Genomic DNA, 25,990 nt, shown 5'->3' on the forward strand with positions numbered 1-25,990 from the left:
CCTTACATTGTCAGATAAAAGATGGGGGAGGGGTGGCCCAATGGGCATCTCCAAATGAAGAGAACTGGAGGGAGGCTTCTGGTGCAGCCGGTTGCCTTACAGCCTTTGAAATCTTCGATCTATGAAAAGAATAAGGGGAATGGGGGGATGGTTGACCGCCTAGGAAACATACAGACGAATTCTTTCTAGGTCAATATTAGACAGATTAGGACCAAAGGAGAAGAATTAGTTTTTTTTTTGTTTTGTTTCTTAATGTTTTATTTAGTATTCCTTTAGCTCTACTTACCTTTACTTCTGGTAAATGAGTACAGTTTTTACAACCCAAAAGGTTGGCTATAAAGTTGGATGTTGTGAGTGATGTCACCCATTTTCCTTTTTGGTATTTTCAGATGGCCGTGATGCACCCGTACTGTGTGATCAAGAAGGAGGAGGAGCTGTGTGCAGAGAAAATACAGAACTTCGAGGCTAAGAAGTGGAACGATTCTCTGCCAGGTAATTTGCTCTTATACAATACTCGCAGGATAAGATAACATTCATGTCTTCATCGGCTCTCAGACAGTCCCATCAGATGCACAAAGCAAAGGATGATCTTTAGAATTTGAGGCCCATTGAAAATAAGTTATAATGGAAACTTTAAGTAGAAGTAGTCTAGACTGCATGGAGCAGAGCGGGAAGAACATACTCTGCAGAGGCCTCGCCTGGTGAAGGGGGAGGGGGGATGCCCCAGTAAAATAATAAAATAAGTGCTGTCCCTGTTCATGTGACTGTCCAAGGCAAACCAGAGACTCAGCCATTAAAACAATCAAGTAAAGCCAAAAGGAAAAAAAAAAAAAAAACACAATAAGACGGTGACCCAGGATATTCTCACACATGGCACAAACAATGCTAACACTATTATTTAATCAGATCATAACTCAGGCTATCCTCATGCTCTTAACTAATCAAAGCATAACTCAGAATATTCTCACAATCTCAACTATTCACAGCATAATCCAGGCTATGCTCACACACTCAACTAACCAGAGCATAACCCAGGATATTGTCCTACTCTCAGCTAAACAGAGAAAAATCCAGGCTAATCTCACTCACAACTAATGAGAGAATAACTCATCGAATCTCCAATTCAAACAAATCTGAGTTTGACCAGGCTATTCTCATTCTCTGAGCAAAGCAGAGAGAAAACCGGGTAGTTTAATGTTCACAACCAATCAGAGCATAGCCAAAAAGCGATGTTCATGCTCTCAGCTAATCAGAGCACAGCCCAGGCTATTCTTATACTCCAAGCATAACGGAGACTATTCTTATTCGCTAAACTACTCACAGCATAATTCAGAATATTCTTATGTTCTCAACTAATTGGAATATAACCCAGGCTATTCTTATTCTTTCAAATAATCAGATCATAACCCAGGCTATTATCATGCTGTCAGCTAATCATACTATAGCATAGGCTATTCTCACACTCTTAACCAATCAAAACATAACATAGGCTATTCTTATGCTCTCTCAAGTAATCAATCAGAGCACAACCCAGGCTATCATCAATTTCTCAACTAATCATACTACGTATAACAGGCTATTCTCATTGCTCTCAACTAATCATACTACGACAGGCTATTCTCATGCTCTCAACTAATCATACTATGACAGGCTATTTTCATGCTCTCAACTAATCATACTATGACAGGCTATTCTCATGCGCTCAACTAATCAAAGCTTAATCCAAATTTTTCGCACTCTCTCAACTAATCACAGTATTAGGGTACTTTCACACTAGTGTTTTTCTTTTCCGGCATTGAGTTCCGTCCTAGGGGCTCTATACCGGAAAATAACTGATCAGTTTTATCCCCATGCATTCTGAATGGAGAGTAATCCGTTCAGGATGCATCAGGACGTCTTCAGTTCAGTCATTTTGACTTTTCAGGACGGTGATAATAATGCAGCATGCTACAGTTTTAACTCCGTCCAAAATTCCGGAAAACTTGGATCTGGAATTTTTTCCCATTGAAATGAATTAATGCCGGATCCGGCCCCGAGTGTTTTGGCAAAACTGATCCGTTTTTGCGGTCTGTGCATGCGTAGATCGCAAAAAATGTGAAAAAAATAAATGCCGGATCCATTTTTCCGGATGACACGGGAGAGACGGATCCAGCATTTCAATGCATTTGTCAGACGGATCAGGATCCTGATCCGTCTGACAAATGCCATCGGTTTGCATGCGTTTTGACGGATCCTCTGCCGGAAGTGTGAAAGTACCCTATAACCCAGGCTATTCTCATGCTCTCAACTAATCATACTATGACAGGCTATTCTCATGCTCTCAACTAATCATACTATGTCAGGCTATTCTCATGCACTCAACTAATCAAAGCTTAATCCAAATTTTTCGCACTCTCTCAACTAACCACAGTATTAGGGTACTTTCACACTAGCATTTTTCTTTTCCGGTATTGAGTTCCATCCTAGGGGCTTAATACCGGAAAATAACTGATCAGTCTTATCCCCATGCATTCTTTCAATGCATTTGTCAGACGGATCAGGATCCTGATCCGTCTGACAAATGCGATCGGTTTGCATGCGTTTTGACGGATCCTGTGACGGAACTGCCTGCTGGAATCCTCTGCCGGAAGTGTGAAAGTACCCTATAACCCTGGCTATTCTCATGCTCTCAACTAATCACATGTTAACCCAGGCTATTCTCATGCTCTTAACTAATTATAGCATAACCCAGGATATTCTTATGCTTTTAACTAATCATAGCATAACCCAGGATATTTTCATGCTCTCAACTAATCACAGCATAATCTCGGCTATTCTCACACATTCTGAGTGTGAGAAGCTCTTGCCATTGAGAAGTGCCCATTCCCTACACAATTGTGATTATGATCCACGCTTATTTTTCCTGCTAGAAGAGGCTCTATAAGACACCTCCTGATTGTCTGGCCAGTATATGGTAAAATTAGACAGATTTATTAGCCCAGTACAGACCCTGCATATCTGGGTTATTTCATTATATTGAACAGTGACATCACGGAACCAGACTCGGCGACATTAGCTAGTACAAGGGAGATATTATCATAGAAATACCCTCTAGCTCAATATATTAATTTAATCTGAGAACTTATCATCAGGGAGCATCTCCTCGGATGGAGGATATTTTAACTGAATCTGACACCCACATTCACTCATTGGTTCTATGAATGTCAGCTTGCTTACACAGGAGAGGTTGGCACGGCATCCTGTTAATAATATCTCCCACTATGCTGACCAGATTGTCTTCTATACTGGGAACAACCAAGCAGAAATCCTCAGCCTCATACACAATGAAGGGCACTAACCAAAATACGCCCTGCACTATACTAGGAGCCCACACAGATTTTTGCTGTTTCCTTCCATAATCTCATGAAATGACACGCTCCCCTTTCTGCATAGGATGCATAGCTTTTTATTTTATCCAGAATCTTCTGGTTTGGGAATATCATTCTAGAACTGCAGTAAAAACGGAGATTTACAGAGTCAGAATAGTAGCAAAGTGGCAGATAGATCAGTTATAAATGCCATGGCAGATGAATGGTGTTATACACCTGCCCATTCCATGGCAGTCGCCAGCCATGTGCCATGTGCGCCCTGATGGCTTCACCTGGCTCCCTTCCGGTTGGGACAGTTTGCCATGACAGTCTGACTGCTCTCCTGGTGATGACCCCTGGCTGACCACACTGCAGCTCTATCAGTGCTCCTGGGGGGCTACAACCTGGGGGTCCAACCGGGAAAGTCCAGACATCCTTCGTCTATAGGAGGCGGATACACTGACAGTGACTGCAGGCCGCACCGCCGTCTATAGGAGGTGGATACACTGACAGTGACCGCAGGCCACACCGCCGTCTATAGGAGGTAGATACACTGACAGTGACCGCAGGCCGCACCGCCGTCTATAGGAGGCGGATACACTGACAGTGACCGCAGGCCGCACCGCCGTCTATAGGAGGTAGATACACTGACAGTGACCGCAGGCCGCACCGCCGTCTATAGGAGGTGGATACACTGACAGTGACCACAGACCGCACCGCCGTCTATAGGAGGCGGATACACTGACAGTGACTGCAGGCCGCACCGCCGTCTATAGGAAGTGGATACACTGACAGTGACCGCAGGCCGCACCGCCATCTATAGGAGTTAGATACACTGACAGAGACCGCAGGCCACACCGCCGTCTATAGGAGGTGGATACAGTGACGGTGATCACAGGCCGCACCGCCGTCTATAGGAGGTGGATACAGTGACGGTGATCACAGGCCGCACCGCCGTCTATAGGAGGTAGAGACTCTGACGGTGATCACAGGCCGCACAGTCGTCTATAGGAGGTAGATACACTGACAGTGACCCCAGGCCGCACCGCCGTCTATAGGAGGTAGATGCACTGACAGTGACCACAGGCCGCACCGCCGTCTATAGGAGGTGGATACACTGACAGTGATCACAGACCGCACTGCTGTCTATAGGAGGTGGATACACTGACAGTGACCGCAGGCCACACCGCCGTCTATAGGAGGTAGAGACTCTGACGGTGATCACAGGCCGCACAGTCGTCTATAGGAGGTAGATACACTGACAGTGACCCCAGGCCGCACCGCCGTCTATAGGAGGTAGATGCACTGACAGTGACCACAGGCCGCACCGCCGTCTATAGGAGGTGGATACACTGACAGTGATCACAGACCGCACTGCTGTCTATAGGAGGTGGATACACTGACAGTGACCACAGACCGCACCACCGTCTATAGGAGGTAGATACACTTACAGTGATCACAGGCTGCACTGCTGTTTATAGGAGGTAGATACACTGACAGTGATCACAGGCCCCACCGCCGTCTATAGGAGGTAGATACACTGACAGTGACCGCCGGCCGCACCGCCGTCTACAGGAGGTAGATACACTGACAGTGATCGCAGGCCGCACCGCCGTCTACAGGAGGTAGATACACTGACAGTGATCGCAGGCCGCACCGCCGTCTATAGGAGGTGGATACACTGACAGTGATCACAGACCGCACTGCTGTCTATAGGAGGTGGATACACTGACAGTGACCGCAGGCCGCACCGCCGTCTATAGGAGGTGGATACACTGACAGTGACCGCAGGCCGCACCGCCGTCTATAGGAGGTAGATACACTTACAGTGATCACAGGCCCCACCGCCGTCTATAGGAGGTAGATACACTGACAGTGACCGCAGGCCGCACCGCCGTCTATAGGAGGTGGATACACTGACAGTGACCACAGACCGCACCGCCGTCTATAGGAGGCGGATACACTGACAGTGACTGCAGGCCGCACCGCCGTCTATAGGAAGTGGATACACTGACAGTGACCACAGGCCGCACCGCCATCTATAGGAGTTAGATACACTGACAGAGACCGCAGGCCGCACCGCCGTCTATAGGAGGTGGATACACTGACGGTGACCGCAGGCCGCACCGCCGTCCATAGGAGGTAGATACACTTACAGTGATCACAGGCTGCACTGCTGTTTATAGGAGGTAGATACACTGACAGTGATCACAGGCCCCACCGCCATCTATAGGAGGTAGATACACTGACAGTGACCGCCGGCCGCACCGCCGTCTACAGGAGGTAGATACACTGACAGTGATCGCAGGCCGCACCGCCGTCTATAGGAGGTAGATACACTGACAGTGATCACAGACCGCACTGCTGTCTATAGGAGGTGGATACACTGACAGTGATCTCAGGCCGCACCGCCGTCTATAGGAGGTTGATACACTGACAGTGACCGCAGGCCGCACCGCCGTCTATAGGAGGTGGATACACTGACAGTGACCGCAGGCCGCACCGCCATCTATAGGAGGTAGATACACTTACAGTGATCACAGGCTGGCCTGCAGTTTATAGGAGGTAGATACACTGACAGTGATCACAGGCCCCACCGCCGTCTATAGGAGGTAGATACACTGACAGTGACCGCCGGCCGCACCGCCGTCTACAGGAGGTAGATACACTGACAGTGATCGCAGGCCGCACCGCCGTCTATAGGAGGTGGATACACTGACAGTGACTACAGACCGCACTGCCGTCTATAGGAGGTAGATACACTGACAGTGACCGCCGGCCGCACCGCCGTCTATAGGAGGTAGATACACTGACAGTGACCGCAGGCCGCACCGCCGTCTATAGGAGGTAGATACACTGACAGTGATCACAGGCCGCACCGCCGTCTATAGGAGGTGGATACACTGACAGTGACCGCAGGCCGCACCGCCGTCTATAGGAGGTGGATACACTGACAGTGATCACAGGCCGCACCGCCATCTATAGGAGATAGATACAGTGATCACAGGCCGCACCGCCGTCTATAGGAGGTAGATACACTGACAGTGATCACAGGCCGCACCGCCGTCTATAGGAGGTGGATACACTGACAGTGACCGCAGGCCGCACCGCCGTCTATAGGAGGTGGATACACTGACAGTGACCACAGATCGCACCGCCGTCTATAGGAGGCGGATACACTGACAGTGACTGCAGGCCGCACCGCCGTCTATAGGAAGTGGATTCACTGACAGTGACCACAGGCCGCACCGCCATCTATAGGAGTTAGATACACTGACAGAGACCGCAGGCCGCACCGCCGTCTATAGGAGGTGGATACACTGACGGTGACCGCAGGCCGCACCGCCGTCTATAGGAGGTAGATTCACTTACAGTGATCACAGGCTGCACTGCTGTTTATAGGAGGTAGATACACTGACATTGATCACAGGCCCCACCGCCATCTATAGGAGGTAGATACACTGACAGTGACCGCCGGCCGCACCGCCGTCTACAGGAGGTAGATACACTGACAGTGACCACAGACCGCACCGCCGTCTATAGGAGGCGGATACACTGACAGTGACTGCAGGCCGCACCGCCGTCTATAGGAAGTGGATACACTGACAGTGACCGCAGGCCGCACCGCCATCTATAGGAGTTAGATACACTGACAGAGACCGCAGGCCACACCGCTGTCTATAGGAGGTGGATACAGTGACGGTGATCACAGGCCGCACCACCGTCTATAGGAGGTGGATACAGTGACGGTGATCACAGGCCGCACCGCCGTCTATAGGAGGTAGAGACTCTGACGGTGATCACAGGCCGCACTGTCGTCTATAGGAGGTAGATACACTGACAGTGACCCCAGGCCGCACCGCCGTCTATAGGAGGTAGATGCACTGACAGTGACCACAGGCCGCACCGCCGTCTATAGGAGGTGGATACACTGACAGTGATCACAGACCGCACTGCTGTCTATAGGAGGTGGATACACTGACAGTGACCACAGACCGCACCGCCGTCTATAGGAGGTAGATACACTTACAGTGATCACAGGCTGCACTGCTGTTTATAGGAGGTAGATACACTGACAGTGATCACAGGCCCCACCGCCGTCTATAGGAGGTAGATACACTGACAGTGACCGCCGGCCGCACCGCCGTCTACAGGAGGTAGATACACTGACAGTGATCGCAGGCCGCACCGCCGTCTACAGGAGGTAGATACACTGACAGTGATCGCAGGCCGCACCGCCGTCTATAGGAGGTGGATACACTGACAGTGATCACAGACCGCACTGCTGTCTATAGGAGGTAGATACACTGACAGTGACCGCAGGCCGCACCGCCGTCTATAGGAGGTGGATACACTGACAGTGACCACAGACCGCACCGCCGTCTATACGAGGCGGATACACTGACAGTGACTGCAGGCCGCACCGCCGTCTATAGGAAGTGGATACACTGACAGTGACCACAGGCCGCACCGCCATCTATAGGAGTTAGATACACTGACAGAGACCGCAGGCCGCACCGCCGTCTATAGGAGGTGGATACACTGACGGTGACCGCAGGCCGCACCGCCGTCTATAGGAGGTAGATACACTTACAGTGATCACAGGCTGCACTGCTGTTTATAGGAGGTAGATACACTGACAGTGATCACAGGCCCCACCGCCATCTATTGGAGGTAGATACACTGACAGTGACCGCCGGCCGCACCGCCGTCTACAGGAGGTAGATACACTGACAGTGATCGCAGGCCGCACCGCCGTCTATAGGAGGTGGATACACTGACAGTGATCACAGACCGCACTGCTGTCTATAGGAGGTGGATACACTGACAGTGACCGCAGGCCGCACCGCCGTCTAAAGGAGGTGGATACACTGACAGTGACCGCAGGCCGCACCGCCGTCTATAGGAGGTGGATACACTGACAGTGACCGCAGGCCGCACCGCCATCTATAGGAGGTAGATACACTTACAGTGATCACAGGCTGGCCTGCTGTTTATAGGAGGTAGATACACTGACAGTGATCACAGGCCCCACCGCCGTCTATAGGAGGTAGATACACTGACAGTGACCGCCGGCCGCACCGCCGTCTACAGGAGGTGGATACACTGACAGTGATCACAGGCCGCACCGCCGTCTATAGGAGATAGATACAGTGATCACAGGCCGCACCGCCGTCTATAGGAGGTGGATACACTGACAGTGACCGCAGGCCGCACCGCCGTCTATAGGAGGTGGATACACTGACAGTGACCACAGATCGCACCGCCGTCTATAGGAGGCGGATACACTGACAGTGACTGCAGGCCGCACCGCCGTCTATAGGAAGTGGATTCACTGACAGTGAGCACAGGCCGCACCGCCATCTATAGGAGTTAGATACACTGACAGAGACCGCAGGCCGCACCGCCGTCTATAGGAGGTGGATACACTGACGGTGACCGCAGGCCGCACCGCCGTCTATAGGAGGTAGATTCACTTACAGTGATCACAGGCTGCACTGCTGTTTATAGGAGGTAGATACACTGACATTGATCACAGGCCCCCACCGCCATCTATAGGAGGTAGATACACTGACAGTGACCGCCGGCCGCACCGCCGTCTACAGGAGGTAGATACACTGACAGTGATCGCAGGCCGCACCGCCGTCTATAGGAGGTGGATACACTGACAGTGATCACAGGCCGCACCACCGTCTATAGGAGGTAGATACACTGACAGTGATCACAGACCGCACTGCTGTCTATAGGAGGTGGATACACTGACAGTGACCGCAGGCCGCACCGCCGTCTATAGGAGGTGGATACACTGACAGTGACCGCAGGCCGCACCGCCGTCTATAGGAGGTGGATACACTGACAGTGACCGCAGGCCGCACCGCCATCTATAGGAGGTAGATACACTTACAGTGATCACAGGCTGGCCTGCTGTTTATAGGAGGTAGATACACTGACAGTGATCACAGGCCCCACCGCCGTCTATAGGAGGTAGATACACTGACAGTGACCGCCGGCCGCACCGCCGTCTACAGGAGGTAGATACACTGACAGTGATCGCAGGCCGCACCGCCGTCTATAGGAGGTGGATACACTGACAGTGACTACAGACCGCACTGCCGTCTATAGGAGGTAGATACACTGACAGTGACTGCAGGCCGCACCGCCGTCTATAGGAAGTGGATTCACTGACAGTGACCACAGGCCGCACCGCCATCTATAGGAGTTAGATACACTGACAGAGACCGCAGGCCGCACCGCCGTCTATAGGAGGTGGATACACTGACGGTGACCGCAGGCCGCACCGCCGTCTATAGGAGGTAGATTCACTTACAGTGATCACAGGCTGCACTGCTGTTTATAGGAGGTAGATACACTGACATTGATCACAGGCCCCACCGCCATCTATAGGAGGTAGATACACTGACAGTGACCGCCGGCCGCACCGCCGTCTACAGGAGGTAGATACACTGACAGTGATCGCAGGCCGCACCGCCGTCTATAGGAGGTGGATACACTGACAGTGATCACAGCCCGCACTGCTGTCTATAGGAGGTGGATACACTGACAGTGACCGCAGGCCGCACCGCCGTCTATAGGAGGTGGATACACTGACAGTGACCGCAGGCCGCACCGCCGTCTATAGGAGGTGGATACACTGACAGTGACCGCAGGCCGCACCGCCATCTATAGGAGGTAGATACACTTACAGTGATCACAGGCTGGCCTGCTGTTTATAGGAGGTAGATACACTGACAGTGATCACAGGCCCCACCGCCGTCTATAGGAGGTAGATACACTGACAGTGACCGCCGGCCGCACCGCCGTCTACAGGAGGTAGATACAATGACAGTGATCGCAGGCCGCACCGCCGTCTATAGGAGGTGGATACACTGACAGTGACTACAGACCGCACTGCCGTCTATAGGAGGTAGATACACTGACAGTGACCGCAGGCCGCACCGCCGTCTATAGGAGGTAGATACACTGACAGTGATCACAGGCCGCACCGCCGTCTATAGGTGGTGGATACACTGACAGTGACCGCAGGCCGCACCGCCGTCTATAGGAGGTGGATACACTGACAGTGATCACAGGCCGCACCGCCGTCTATAGGAGATAGATACAGTGATCACAGGCCGCACCGCCGTCTATAGGAGGTGGATACACTGACAGTGACCGCAGGCCGCACCGCCGTCTAGAGGAGGTTGATACACTGACAGTGATCACAGGCCGCACCACCGTCTATAGGAGGTAGATACACTGACAGTAACCACAGGCCACACCGCCGTCTATAGGAGGTGGATACACTGACAGTGACTACAGACCGCACTGCTGTCTATAGGAGGTGGATACACTGACAGTGACCGCAGGCCGCCCCGCCGTCTATAGGAGGTAGATACACTGACAGTGATCACAGGCCGCACCGCCGTCTATAGGAGATAGATACACTGACAGTGATCACAGGCCGCACCGCCGTCTATAGGAGGTGGATACACTGACAGTGACTACAGACCGCACTGCTGTTTATAGGAGGTAGATACACTGACAGTGATCACAGGCCGCACCGCCGTCTATAGGAGGTAGATACACTGACAGTGACCGCCGGCTGCACTGCCTTCTATAGGAGGTAGATACACTGACAGTGACCGCCGGCCGCACTGCCGTCTATAGGAGGTGGATACACTGACAGTGACCGCAGGCCGCACCGCCGTCTATAGGAGGTGGATACACTGACAGTGATCACAGGCCGCACCGCCGTCTATAGGAAGTAGATACACTGACAGTGATCACAGGCCCCACCGCCGTCTATAGGAGGTAGATACACTGACGGTGATCACAGGCCGCACCATCGTCTATAGGAGGTAGATACACTGACAGTGATCACAGGCCGCACCGCCGTCTATAGGAGATAGATACAGTGATCACAGGCCGCACCGCCGTCTATAGGAAGTAGATACACTGACAGTGATCACAGGCCCCACCGCCGTCTATAGGAAGTAGATACACTGACAGTGATCACAGGCCCCACCGCCGTCTATAGGAGGCGGATACACTGACAGTGACCGCAGGCCGCACCGCCGTCTATAGGAGGTGGATACACTGACAGTGATCACAGGCCGCATAGCCGTCTATAGGAGGTGGATACACTGACAGTGATCACAGGCCGCACCGCCGTCTATAGGAGGTAGATACACTGACAGTGATCACAGGCCGCACCGCCGTCTATAGGTGGTGGATACACTGACAGTGACCGCAGGCCGCACCGCCGTCTATAGGAGGTGGATACACTGACAGTGATCACAGGCCGCACCGCCGTCTATAGGAGATAGATACACTGACAGTGATCACAGGCCGCACCGCCGTCTATAGGAGGTGGATACACTGACAGTGACTACAGACCGCACTGCTGTTTATAGGAGGTAGATACACTGACAGTGATCACAGGCCGCACCGCCGTCTATAGGAGGTAGATACACTGACAGTGACCGCCGGCTGCACTGCCTTCTATAGGAGGTAGATACACTGACAGTGACCGCCGGCCGCACTGCCGTCTATAGGAGGTGGATACACTGACAGTGACCGCAGGCCGCACCGCCGTCTATAGGAGGTGGATACACTGACAGTGATCACAGGCCGCACCGCCGTCTATAGGAAGTAGATACACTGACAGTGATCACAGGCCCCACCGCCGTCTATAGGAGGTAGATACACTGACGGTGATCACAGGCCGCACCATCGTCTATAGGAGGTAGATACACTGACAGTGATCACAGGCCGCACCGCCGTCTATAGGAGATAGATACAGTGATCACAGGCCGCACCGCCGTCTATAGGAAGTAGATACACTGACAGTGATCACAGGCCCCACCGCCGTCTATAGGAAGTAGATACACTGACAGTGATCACAGGCCCCACCGCCGTCTATAGGAGGCGGATACACTGACAGTGACCGCAGGCCGCACCGCCGTCTATAGGAGGTGGATACACTGACAGTGACCGCAGGCCGCATAGCCGTCTATAGGAGGTGGATACACTGACAGTGATCACAGGCCGCACCGCCGTCTATAGGAGGTAGATACACTGACAGTGATCACAGGCCGCACCGCCGTCTATAGGTGGTGGATACACTGACAGTGACCGCAGGCCGCACCGCCGTCTATAGGAGGTGGATACACTGACAGTGATCACAGGCCGCACCGCCGTCTATAGGAGATAGATACAGTGATCACAGGCCGCACCGCCGTCTATAGGAGGTGGATACACTGACAGTGACCGCAGGCCGCACCGCCGTCTACAGGAGGTGGATACACTGACAGTGATCACAGGCCGCACCACCGTCTATAGGAGGTAGATACACTGACAGTAACCACAGGCCGCACCGCCGTCTATAGGAGGTGGATACACTGACAGTGACTACAGACCGCACTGCTGTCTATAGGAGGTGGATACACTGACAGTGACCGCAGGCCGCACCGCCGTCTATAGGAGGTAGATACACTGACAGTGATCACAGGCCGCACCGCCGTCTATAGGAGATAGATACACTGACAGTGATCACAGGCCGCACCGCCGTCTATAGGAGGTGGATACACTGACAGTGACTACAGACCGCACTGCTGTTTATAGGAGGTAGATACACTGACAGTGATCACAGGCCGCACCGCCGTCTATAGGAGGTAGATACACTGACAGTGACCGCCGGCTGCACTGCCTTCTATAGGAGGTAGATACACTGACAGTGACCGCCGGCCGCACTGCCGTCTATAGGAGGTGGATACACTGACAGTGACCGCAGGCCGCACCGCCGTCTATAGGAGGTGGATACACTGACAGTGATCACAGGCCGCACCGCCGTCTATAGGAAGTAGATACACTGACAGTGATCACAGGCCCCACCGCCGTCTATAGGAGGTAGATACACTGACGGTGATCACAGGCCGCACCATCGTCTATAGGAGGTAGATACACTGACAGTGATCACAGGCCGCACCGCCGTCTATAGGAGATAGATACAGTGATCACAGGCCGCACCGCCGTCTATAGGAAGTAGATACACTGACAGTGATCACAGGCCCCACCGCCGTCTATAGGAAGTAGATACACTGACAGTGATCACAGGCCCCACCGCCGTCTATAGGAGGCGGATACACTGACAGTGACCGCAGGCCGCACCGCCGTCTATAGGAGGTGGATACACTGACAGTGACCGCAGGCCGCATAGCCGTCTATAGGAGGTGGATACACTGACAGTGATCGCAGGCCGCACCGCCGTCTATAGGAGGTAGATACACTGACAGTGATCACAGGCCGCACCGCCGTCTATAGGTGGTAGATACACTGACAGTGATCACAGGCCGCACCGCCGTCTATAGGAGGGGGATACACTGACAGTGATCACAGGCCGCACCGCCGTCTATAGGAAGTAGATACACTGGCAGTGATCACAGGCCCCACCGCCGTCTATAGGAAGTAGATACACTGACAGTGATCACAGGCCCCACCGCCGTCTATAGGAGGCGGATACACTGACAGTGATCACAGGCCGCACAGCTTACTCCCTCTGCTGATGAACTGGTTAAATGAAACAAGTTTTTACTCCTTGGATAACCCCTTTAAATCCCTTTTGACCCTTACATGACAGAATACACATAATTTCAGTTAACGCCCCCGAGGAACATCATCATTTGTTGGGGGCTTTGTAGTGCCGAGTGCAAGTAGCCAGGGGGAGGGGGGGGGGGTTGTTCCTCAAATACATGTGCCTAAAGGAGGTGCAGATATTCGAATTTTACTCTTCATTGCCTTGTAAACTACACATTCTTCACTGAACAGGAACTTCACCTGTAGATGAAGCGGCTAAAGTAAGACTGGGGCTCTTCTCTCCTCCTCTGACATAATAGTCTGCATCAACAACTCAAAGCCTGAGCATTGTGAGCATTGCACTTTGGTTGATGAGTGACCACCGGGTATCCAGCTGCTTAAACCCCCAGCAATCAGATTTAAATGGGGGGAGCACTCTATCAACTAATTCCACTGCAGCGCCACCACAGGTGAAATCGGGCATTGCAAGGTTCTGATATGAATCAAGGACAAGGAGAGGTCACAGCCTTTATTGTTCTTTCCTTACTTATAGATACTCATGGCTGGTAGCGTTCTCTGTGTAGTCAGAAGCGGAATCTCCTTGTATTTCCTTGATTCCTGGGATGTACGCAGGCCTTCTGCATGGTAATGTCTGCCAGGGCTCTTAGAAATGTTTCCATTAGTGAATATGTAGTAATCATTGTTATGCTGTATGCCTGGGACTTGTGCCTCAAATCATGCATGATGGCGGCTCAGCACGATTAGAGGCGGACGCGCATCAAACGCACTTTGAAGAAGGCACTTCACTGGAGAGAATGTGAACGGGCGGCTGATAGCGGAAGAGCCCGCCGAGCAATTAAAAGCAGCACAGCCTCAGAATTTAAGAGATGAATAGGAAATCCAGCCAGACATGGGGAATGTCTCGTCTAGAGGAGTCAACAGAAGCTGGCCATCCTTAGGATGTGAATCAGTAACGCAGGATTTGTATGAGGCCTATTAGATAAGAGGCTGCCATGAGGAATGCTACAGTGTAAAGCATCATCAACATGTCTTCATGACCTTGCCTGACAGGCTTGGATATTCAGTACAGGGAAGGTAATCCCTAACAAAAGCTACACACCAATCATTCAGAATAAGATTACCATGCAGAATTATGGATTTTCCCATGTTAACTAATCAGAATAAAACAGTCCCCTATGTATGGTAAAAAAAAAACTATAAACTACCTAGTGTAATGCTGCCTTCTACCTGCAGGAATAACTACTCTAATACTCCCTCATATGTACAAGAATATAACTAATATAATACTGCTTCCTATGTACAAGAATATAACTACTATAATACTGCACCTATGTACAAGAATATAACTACTATAATACTGCCTCCTATGTACAAGAATATAACTACTATAATACTGCTCCTATATACAATAATATAACTACTATAATACTGCCTCCTATGTACAAGAATATAACTACTATAATACTGCTCCTATATACAAGAATATAACTACTATAATACTGCTCCTATGTACAAGAATATAACTACTATAATACTGCTCCTATGTACAAGAATATAACTACTATAATACTGCTCCTATGTACAATAATATAACTACTATAATACTGCTCCTATGTACAAGAATATAACTACTATAATACTGCTCCTATGTACAAGAATATACCTACTATAATACTGCTCATATGTACAAGAATATAACCACTATAATACTGCCCCTATGTACAAAAATATAACTACTATAATACTGCTCCTGTGTACAATAATATGACTACTATAATACTGCTCCTTTGTGCAAGAATATAACTACTATAATACTGCCTCCTATGTACAAGTATATAACTACTACAATACTACCTCCTATGTACAAAAATATAACTACTATAATACTGCTCATATGTACAAGAATATAACTACTATAATACTGCACCTATGTACAAGAATATAACTACTATAATACTGCCTCCTATGTACAAGAATATAACTACTATAATACTGCTCCTATATACAAGAATATAACTACTATAATACTGCTCCTATGTACAAGAATATAACTACTATAATACTGCTCCTATGTACAAGAATATAACTACTATAATACTGCTCCTAGGTACAAGAATATAGCTACTATAATACTGCTCCTATGTGCAAGAATATAACTACTATAATACTGCTCCTATGTACAAGAATATAACTACTATAATACTGCTCCTATGTACAAGAATATAACTACTATAATACTGCTCCTAGGTACAAGAATATAACTACTATAATACTACTCCTATATGCAAGAATATAACTACTATAATACTGCCTCCTATGTACAAGAATATAACTACTATAATACTGCTCCTATGTACAAGAATATAACTACTATAATACTGCTCCTATGTACAAGAATATAACTACTATAATACTGCTCCTATGTACAAGAATATAACTACTATAATACTGCTCCTATGTACAAGAATATACCTACTATAATACTGCTCGTATGTACAAGAATATAACTACTATAATACTGCCCCTATGTACAAAAATATAACTACTATAATACTGCTCCTGTGTACAATAATATGACTACTATAATACTGCTCCTTTGTGCAAGAATATAACTACTATAATACTGCCTCCTATGTACAAGTATATAACTACTATAATACTACCTCCTATGTACAAAAATATAACTACTATAATACTGCTCATTTGTACAAGAATATAACTACTATAATACTGCCTCCTATGTACAAGAATATAACTACTATAATACTGCCTCCTATGTACAAGTATATAACTACTATAATACTACCTCCTATGTACAAAAATATAACTACTATAATACTGATCTTTTGTACAAGAATATAACTACTATAATACTGCCTCCTATGTACAAGAATATAACTACTATAATACTGCCTCCTATGTACAAGTATATAACTACTATAATACTACCTCCTATGTACAAAAATATAACTACTATAATACTGCTCCTATGTACAAGAATATAACTACTATAATACTGATCTTTTGTACAAGAATATAACTACTATAATACTGCTCCTATGTACAAGTATATAACTACTATAATACTGCCTCCTATGTACAAGTATATAACTACTATAATACTACCTCCTATGTACAAAAATATAACTACTATAATACTGCTCATATGTACAAGAATATAACTACTATAATACTGCCTCCTATGTACAAGAATATAACTACTATAATACTGCCTCCTATGTACAAGTATATAACTACTATAATACTACCTCCTATGTACAAAAATATAACTACTATAATACTGATCTTTTGTACAAGAATATAACTACTATAATACTGCCTCCTATGTACAAGAATATAACTACTATAATACTGCCTCCTATGTACAAGTATATAACTACTATAATACTACCTCCTATGTACAAAAATATAACTACTATAATACTGCTCCTATGTACAAGAATATAACTACTATAATACTGATCTTTTGTACAAGAATATAACTACTATAATACTGCTCCTATGTACAAGTATATAACTACTATAATACTGCTCCTATGTACAAGTATATAACTACTATAATACTACCTCCTATGTACAAAAATATAACTACTATAATACTGCCTCCTATGTACAAGAATATGACTACTATAATATGCTCCTATGTACAGGAACTTAACTACTATAATACTGCCCCCTGTGTACAATAATATAACTACTATAATACTGCCTCCTATGTACAGGAATATAACTACTATAATACTGCTCCTATCTACAAGAATATAACTACTATTATACTGCTCCTATGTACAAGAATATAACTACTATAATACTGCTCCTATGTACAAGAATATAACTATGATATTCTTGTACACTATGTAAGTGTATACTTTACCAAACATTTGGCATTGTGCCTGGTAACCCGCCCGTTATTTCCCCCCTCAGAGGTGATATATGAGGATGATATAGGTCCTGCTATTGTCACTGACGTCTGGATCTTCTCATGGGAGGCATGAAACAAACATCAACCCATCGAGTGGATGGGAGGTAAATTCAGCAGTGGCGCGGTGATGAGCCCCAGTCGCTCTGTGCACATGAGACCTCCTGAAATATCTCCAGCTATTACCGCAGAACGATAGCAGACCTCCGCCACGAACAGCAGAAGAAAGTGCGACGTAACCACCATCAGACAGCCCATCCGGGATGAAACCTCGTATTAAAAAAGAGATACAGGTGACTTATCCTCAGAATAGGTGATGAATATCAGATCAGTGGGTGTCCGACACCCAGGACCCCCGCCGATCAGCTGTTTCGGGCCAGACACTATGCAGTGGATTAAACCAGAAGCAGACAGCGCCATGTACTGTGTAGTGGCAAAGTGGGGTACTGCAGGCCCCCTGAGGATAGGTCTTCAATATTGGTAATTCAGACGACCCCTTTATGGGAATTTTGTCTATTTTAGTGACGTGAGGTGAGCAGGACCATAAAGCTTATTAGCATGAACGTGAAAAACTGCCATTTTTAGAATCAATTAAAGTCTAAGCGGCTTTTAACATGGGCATTTCTTTTTTTTAACGGCCAGTGAAGAATGGCCATCAAAATATAGGACTCAGCAATATGGGCCTCATTGAAATCAATTGGCCCATTTTTAACTGCTGTTTGAACAAGAATCCACCCCTCTAACAGGAGTTAAAAACAGGTACACTATGTTGAAAAAGTTTAATTTGAGGGGTTAAAATAAAAAAAATAAAAAATACATGCAGGGGCAGTTGCTTTTCACTGCAGGTTTTAGGAAATTACTCTTTCAGCTTTTTGATGTTACATTATCATGCTGGAAGGGCACAAAAGGTAGGGCGCAAGGGGGAGCATCATTTATACTGGAGGGTGCAAGGGGGAGCATAATGTATACTGCGGGGCGCATGGGGGAGCATAATTTATACTGGAGGGTGCAAAGGGGAGCATAATTTATACTAGAGGGTGCAAGGGGGAGCATAATGTATACTGGGGGCACATGGGGGAGCATAATTTATACAGCGAAGCACAAAGGGGAGCATAATTTATACTGGAGGGTGCAAGGGGGAGCATAATGTATACTGCGGGGCACATGGGGAGCATAATTAAGACTGGAGGGTGCAAGGGGAAGCATAATGTATACTGGGGGCATATGGGGGAGCATAATTAAGACTGGAGGGTGCAAAGGGGAGCATAATGTATACTAGAGGGCACAAGGGGGAGCATCATTTATACTGGAGGGTGCAAGGGGAAGCATAATTTATACAGCGAAGCACAAAGGGGAGCATAATTTATACTGCGGGGCACAAAGGGGAGAATAATTTATACTGGGGGCACAAAGGGGAGAATAATTTATACTGGGGGCACAAGGGGGAGCATAATTTATACTGGAGGGTGCAAGGGGAAGCATAATGTATACTGGGGGCATATGGGGGAGCATAATTAAGACGGGAGGGTGCAAGGGGAGCATAATGTATACTAAGGACACAAGGGGGAGTATGATTTATCCTGAGGGCGCAAAGGGGAGCATTATTTATACTGGGGGCACAAGGGGGAGCATCATTTATACTGGAGGACGCAAGGGGGAGCAAAATTTATACTGAAGGGTGCAAGAGGAGCATAAATTATACTGGAGGACGCAAGGGGGAGCATAATTTATACTGAAGGGTGCAAGGGGAGCATAATTTCGACTGGGGGCACAAGGGGGAGCAAAATTTATACTGGAGGGCACAATGGGTGCACAATTTCTACTGGGGGCACAAGGGGGAGCATAATTTCTACTGGAGGGTACAGGGGGGCATCATTTATACTGGAGGGCGCAAAGGGAACATAAGTTATACTGGAGGGGACAAGGGGGAGCATAATTTATACTGGGGGCACAAGGGGGAGCATAATGTGGACTGTAGGGCACAAGGGGAGCATAATTTATACCACGGGGCACAAAGGGGAGCATAAGTTATACTGGGGGCACAAAGGGGAGCGTAATTTATACTGGAGGCAGAAAGGGGAGCAAAATTTATAATGGGGGCACACATGGGAGCAAAACTTATACTAGTGGACACTATTTTAAGTAACCCGATGAACCAGTCCTGTTGGGGTGTCTGTCAGCTGTATAGAAAGGGTTGCTCCCCAGAATCACAGATATTCCGGGTTGTGACGGGTGTACATGGGCACCTATGGTGCGGTAGTAAATGCACTATCTTGTTTTGTACTACGCGCTTCCCACCAGCTCTGTTCCCTTATGTCGGGGCTGGAATGTGACTGCTGCAGTGTAAATGTTTGTGCAGGTTACTGTTTCCATAGGACATACACAGGATCCAGGATTTACAGCCTCCAGATGTGACATGGTCCTGGGTGTAAGGGGTATTTACATTATGTCCCTGCCCCCCCCCCCCCTCCCATGTATCTCAATGAATGTCTAAAGAGCTTAATCCGAGCCAGTATATCACCACCTTAATATACCGCCACTGCCACCGCACACAGCATCACACTGAGGAGCCGTCCCCTCTCCTGATATGTCGGTTTTAATAAGATATTTTCTTATAAGAAGCCGTTCCTCTGTGATTCCAAAGATATAATTGAGTGTTACCAGTTGGAAGGGGGGGGGGGGGGGGTCCCTCCACACTCTGACAATGGCAGCACTAATTGCATTGTGCCAGACTGTGCAGGGACATACCTCTAACCTGTAACACCCAAAGGGAACTTTATTCATATACTTCTAGCAGGAATAATAGAGGAAAGACACAAGGCAGAGTCATAAGAATAGATGCTCATTTCATGTAGAAAACAATTACTTACTATAACAAGCATGTCAGGGGAGGAGACAGGTCTTCTTGGAGGTGCAGGTGCTGTTTTGCAGCAGCCTGTATTCTGCCAGTGTATTTGTGACATGCCGACAGGTATAATGACATCCTCTATAGCAGGGGTCCTCAAACTTTTTCAACAGGGGGCTAGTTCACTGTCCCTCAGACCGTTGGAGGGCCGGACTATAGTTTAAAGGGGTATTCCCATCTTGGACAATGGGGGCATATAGTTAGGTGCGGGTCCCACCGCTGGGACCCGCACCTATATAGAGAACGGAGCCCTGAAAGTGAATGGGAGCGTACAGCGCATGCACTGCCCATGCTCCCATTCATTTCTATGAGGCCGACTGAAATAGCCGAGCCAGCGCTCGGCTATTTTCGGCAGCCCCATAGAAATGAATGGAGGGCAGCTGCGCATGCGTAGTGCGCCCTCCTTCACTTTCGAGGCTCCGTTCTCTATATAGGTGCGGGTCCCTAGCAATATGCCCCCATTGTCCAAGATTGGAAAACCCCTTTAACTATGAACAAATTCCTATGCACACTGCACATAGCTTATTTTGAAGTAAAAACACATTTCCCTACCCCTGAACATCTCCTTCTCCTTTCTTCTTCTCCGGACTTCCTGTGACACAGCTGCACATGAGGTTCACAGGTCTGGAAGGAGGTGCGCCTGCGCGGCAAGCCGAATAGAACCAGTGGCGGATCCAGAGCTCCCCAATACTATACTGCAGAAACAGATAATACCACTGATAATATTAGTGCCACGCAGAGCCCCCCATATAAAATACCCCTTCTTTGTGGCCTCAGTAAATGTCCCCATAGTGCCCCCCAATAATGTGCCAGTAAGAGGTGCCCCCATAGATGCCCCCCAATCATGTGCTAGTGAAAAGTGCCTCTCCCGCCACTCATGTACCAGTAATAAGTGCCACTCTCCTCTGCCCCCCCCTCATGTGCCAGTCTCCTCTATGCTGCCCCCCATGTGCGAGTAATAAGTGCCAATTCTCCCCCCATCATGTGCCAGTTTCCTCTCTGCTGCCACCCCCCATGTGCCAGTAATAAGTGCCAATTCTCCCCCCATCATGTGCCAGTTTCCTCTCTGCTGCCACCCCCCATGTGCCAGTAATAAGTGCCAATTCTCCCCCATCATGTGCTAGTCTCCTCTCTGCTGCCACCCCCCATGTGCCAGTAATAAGTGCCAATTCTCCCCCCATCATGTGTCAGTCTCCTCTATGCTGCCACCCCCCATGTGCCAGTAATAAGTGCCAATTCTCCCCCATCATGTGCCAGTCTCCTCTCTGCTGCCACCCCCCAAGTGCCAGTAATAAGTGCCAATTCTCCCCCCCATCATGTGCCAGTCTCCTCTATGCTGCCACCCCCCCCCCCCCCATGTGCCAGTAAAAAGTGTGGCAGAAAAATTGGCCGATTTAATCAAATAAAAAAAACACTCATACTTACCATCTGCGATGCGGTGTGATGCAGGCCTCTTCTGGCCTGTGTCCCACTCTGTACTGCTCAAGCGGCGCGATTACGTCATTGTGCCGCCTGCACTGGCCTCTGATAGGCTGCCGGCACAGGGCCTGCAGTCTATCAGAGGAGCAGGGAAGGGAGACGCCTCTCCCTCCCCTGCCACAGCACAGCAATCTGTATCGCTGTCCTGAGGACGGCGATGCAGATCACTATGGAGATGAGCGCAATGGAAGCGCAGCACTCATCTCCTGCTGTGCCCTGCCATAATTGCTGAAACGGCCAAAACACCCGGCAGGCTGGCTCAGTGTCCTCGGAGGGCCGCATGTGGCCCGCGGGCCGTAGTTTGAGGACCCCTGCTCTATAGGCTGCCCATTAACAGGACAATGACTGCTGTAAGTGAGCCCTGCCTTCTGCTGGTAGGGAGGCAGATCTCTTCCCTTGCTGCTCCCTCCTCCCTACCTCAGCATGCAGCCTCACACACAAGATCTCCTGCAGCTCCATCCCCCTCTTCCCCCTATACCAAGAGTCACCTATTTCTCTGGGAACCCATGCAAAAAGCTTGTCCTGCAGCTTCTGCCTACCGCTCCACCACTGCATCTCCACAACGTGTTCGAGCACAGACCGCCCAGTGGAGCTGCGCCACATATCTCTGCAGCTTTTTAAAACATTTTGGGGCTTTAGCTTCTCATGATTTTACCTCTGCTTGCTGTCAGTGAACGGTCAGCTATGTAGAGTGATGAGATTGGGTTCCTTGTTAAACACCTTCGGGGCAATTTTTTATGATTGCATTTTACTCATTTTGGTTTGACAAAAGACAGTGTTTATGAGGTCAGAGATAAGGCTTCACATGAACCATCAGCTGACGGGACAGATTTTTTTTTTACCCTGAACAACTGAACAAAAATAATTAAGACCAATAAAAAAAAAAACGATTTTTAGTCCAAAATGATTAAAAATGCGATCATAATTTTTTTTTTCCAACAAGGTGCCAATAACCTTTAGTGAATATTAATCGCGAATATCGGCACTTCGAGAATTTGCGAATATTTAGAATATAGTGCTATATATTTGTAATTTTGAATATTCTCGATTTTTTTTCATCAGTAACCTCCCTTCTTGCTTGTGGGCCAATGAGAAGGCTGCAATGTCTTTGTCTGAGCTTAGCAACATCCCTAGCAACCAATAGGAAAGCGGCCTCCCCCTTACTATATAAGAACCTCCCCAGCAGCCACTTTCTGAGAGGGAGAGCAGTGACATTGCTGTGCTCTGTGCTTTCATCTGGATCCTATTCCTTATCCAATTACATTAGTTAGTTAGTTAATTAGCTCATATATATAATTTGTGTTGATCACGAATATTCGAATTTCAAATTTTTATTGCGAATATAGGTACTTCGAAAATTCGAAAATTTTTCGAATATAGTGATATACAGTACAGACCAAAAGTTTGGACGCACCTTCTCATTCAAAGAGTTTTCTTTATTTTCATGACTATGAAAATTGTAGATTCACACTGAAGGCATCAAAACTATGAATTAACACATGTGGAATTATATAGATAACAAAAAAGTGTGAAACAACTGAAAATATGTCATATTCTAGGTTCTTCAAAGTAGCCACCTTTTGCTTTGATTACTGCTTTGCACACTCTTGGCATTCTCTTGATGAGCTTCAAGAGGTAGTCACCTGAAATGGTCTTCACTTCACAGGTGTGCCCTGTCAGGTTTAATAAGTGGGATTTCTTGCCTTATAAATGGGGTTGGGATCATCAGTTGCGTTGTGGAGAAGTCAGGTGGATACACAGCTGATAGTCCTACTGAATAGACTTTCTGCGTCGCACAAAGACACGGTGGTTGGAACCAAAGATCTCAAATTTGGACTCATCAGACTAAGGGTCCATTCACACGTCCGTTTTTTCTTTCCTGATCTGTTCCGTTTTTTGCGGAACAGATCAGGACCAGATCTGGACCCATTCATTTTCAATGGGTCCTGGAAAAAAATCGGACAGCACAATGTGTGCTGTCCGTTTCCGTTGTTCCGTTCCACATGTCCGTTTAAATATAAAACATGTCCTATTCTTGTCCGCAAAATTCGGATCCTGGTACAATACAAAGTCAATGGATCCGCAAAAAACGGAAGACATTGGGATGTCATTCCGTATGTCATCCGTTTTATGCGGAATCCGTTCCTGGAAACACATAACAAATGTTTTATTTATTTTTTTCAATTTTTTTTCAAAGAAATCCAAAAAACTTTATTTGATTATTGAACTTTATACATGTTTCCGTTTTTTGCGGATCCGCAAAAAACGGATGACATACGGAAACATTTTCAGGAACAACGGATCCGCAAAAAACGGACCGAAAATCGGGATATAGGAAAATACTGACGTGTGAATGTAGCCTAAAGCACAGATTTCCACTGGTCTAATGTCCATTCCTTGTGTTCTTTAGCCCAAACAAGTCTCTTCTGCTTGTTGCCTGTCCTTAGCAGTGGTTTCCTAGCAGATATTCTACCATGAAGGCCTGATTCACACAGTCTCCTCTTAGCAGTTGTTCTAGAGATGTGTCTGCTGCTAGAACTCTGTGTGGCATTGACCTGGTCTCTAATCTGAGCTGCTGTTAACCTGCGATTTCTGAGGCTGGTGACTCGGGTGAACTTATCCTCCGCAGCAGAGGTGACTCTTGGTCTTCCTTTCCTGGGGCGGTCCGCATGTGAGCCAGTTTCTTTGTAGCGCTTGATGGTTTTTGTGGCTGCACTTGGGGACACTTTCAAAGTTTTCCCAATTTTTCGGACTGACTGACCTTCATTTCTTAAAGTAATGATGGCCACTCGTTTTTCTTTACTTAGCTGCTTTTTTCTTGCCATAATACAAATTCTAACAGTCTAATTCTAATAGTCATGAAAATAAAGAAAACTCTTTGAATGAGAAGGTGTGTCCAAACTTTTGGTCTGTACTGTATATTTGTAAGTTCGAATATTCGGAAAAATTTTTTTAATCAGTACACATGATCCCCCCCTGCCTCTAGCTTGTGGGCCAATGAGAATGCTGCAGTATATTTGACTTTGGGAGTAGTATTGTTTGCGAATTTTCGTAATGCGAATTTTTCAACTTACAACTATTAGACAAAGATGATAGCACTATATTAGCTAAATTGCTCTATATTTTTATTTTTATTTTGAATATTCGCTATATTGCTATAACTTCGTTTTCGTAATATTCTAAAACAAGAATATATAGCAATAAAGCGAATATTCAAAAAAAATAACAAATATAGAGCAATTTAGCTAATATAGTGCTATCATCTTTGTCTAATAGTTGTAATTTTTTTCTCATCTGAAGTTCCCCACCACAAGGCCGAGCAGCATCTGAATAACCCCTCAAAAAGCCGACTCACAAAACTCACGTCTTCACACGGCTAGGTACATAAAAATAGTCTTTATTTAAGAAATAAGAAATAACATACAGAGACGAAAAACACAACAACGAAAAGTGCGGTACAGCTGAGAGACATGGTATACAGTATATCTGTAACAGGCTATGGAGAGGGAGGGGCAGGGCTGCTATAGTTATCTGAAATAACAACGCACAGTGCAAAAATAAACCCCATATACTTAGTATGTATACAGTGGGGAAAATAAGTATTTGATACACTGGTGGTTTTCCCACCTACAAAGATTGGAGAGGTCTATAAATTTTATCGTAGGTACACTTCAACTGTGAGGGACAGAATCTAAAAGAAATCCTGAAAATCACATTGTATGA

The 25,990-nt window shown here is 47.5% G+C and overlaps 1 protein-coding gene across 1 annotated transcript in view; it reads left to right on the forward strand.

Annotated features, from left to right (window-relative positions):
- The first annotated feature begins 389 nt into the window (after positions 1 to 389).
- ADCYAP1R1 (ADCYAP receptor type I) overlaps positions 390 to 25,990 on the forward strand; it is a 158,362-nt gene continuing 132,761 nt past the window's right edge. Inside the window, exon 1 of the mRNA XM_044293524.1 lies at positions 390 to 492. Coding sequence (XP_044149459.1) covers positions 390 to 492 — 103 coding nt within the window. The remainder of the gene's footprint in view (positions 493 to 25,990) is intronic.

The sequence above is a fragment of the Bufo gargarizans genome, chromosome 5 (assembly GCF_014858855.1).
Source record: "Bufo gargarizans isolate SCDJY-AF-19 chromosome 5, ASM1485885v1, whole genome shotgun sequence".
Taxonomy (NCBI): Eukaryota; Metazoa; Chordata; class Amphibia; order Anura; family Bufonidae; genus Bufo; species Bufo gargarizans.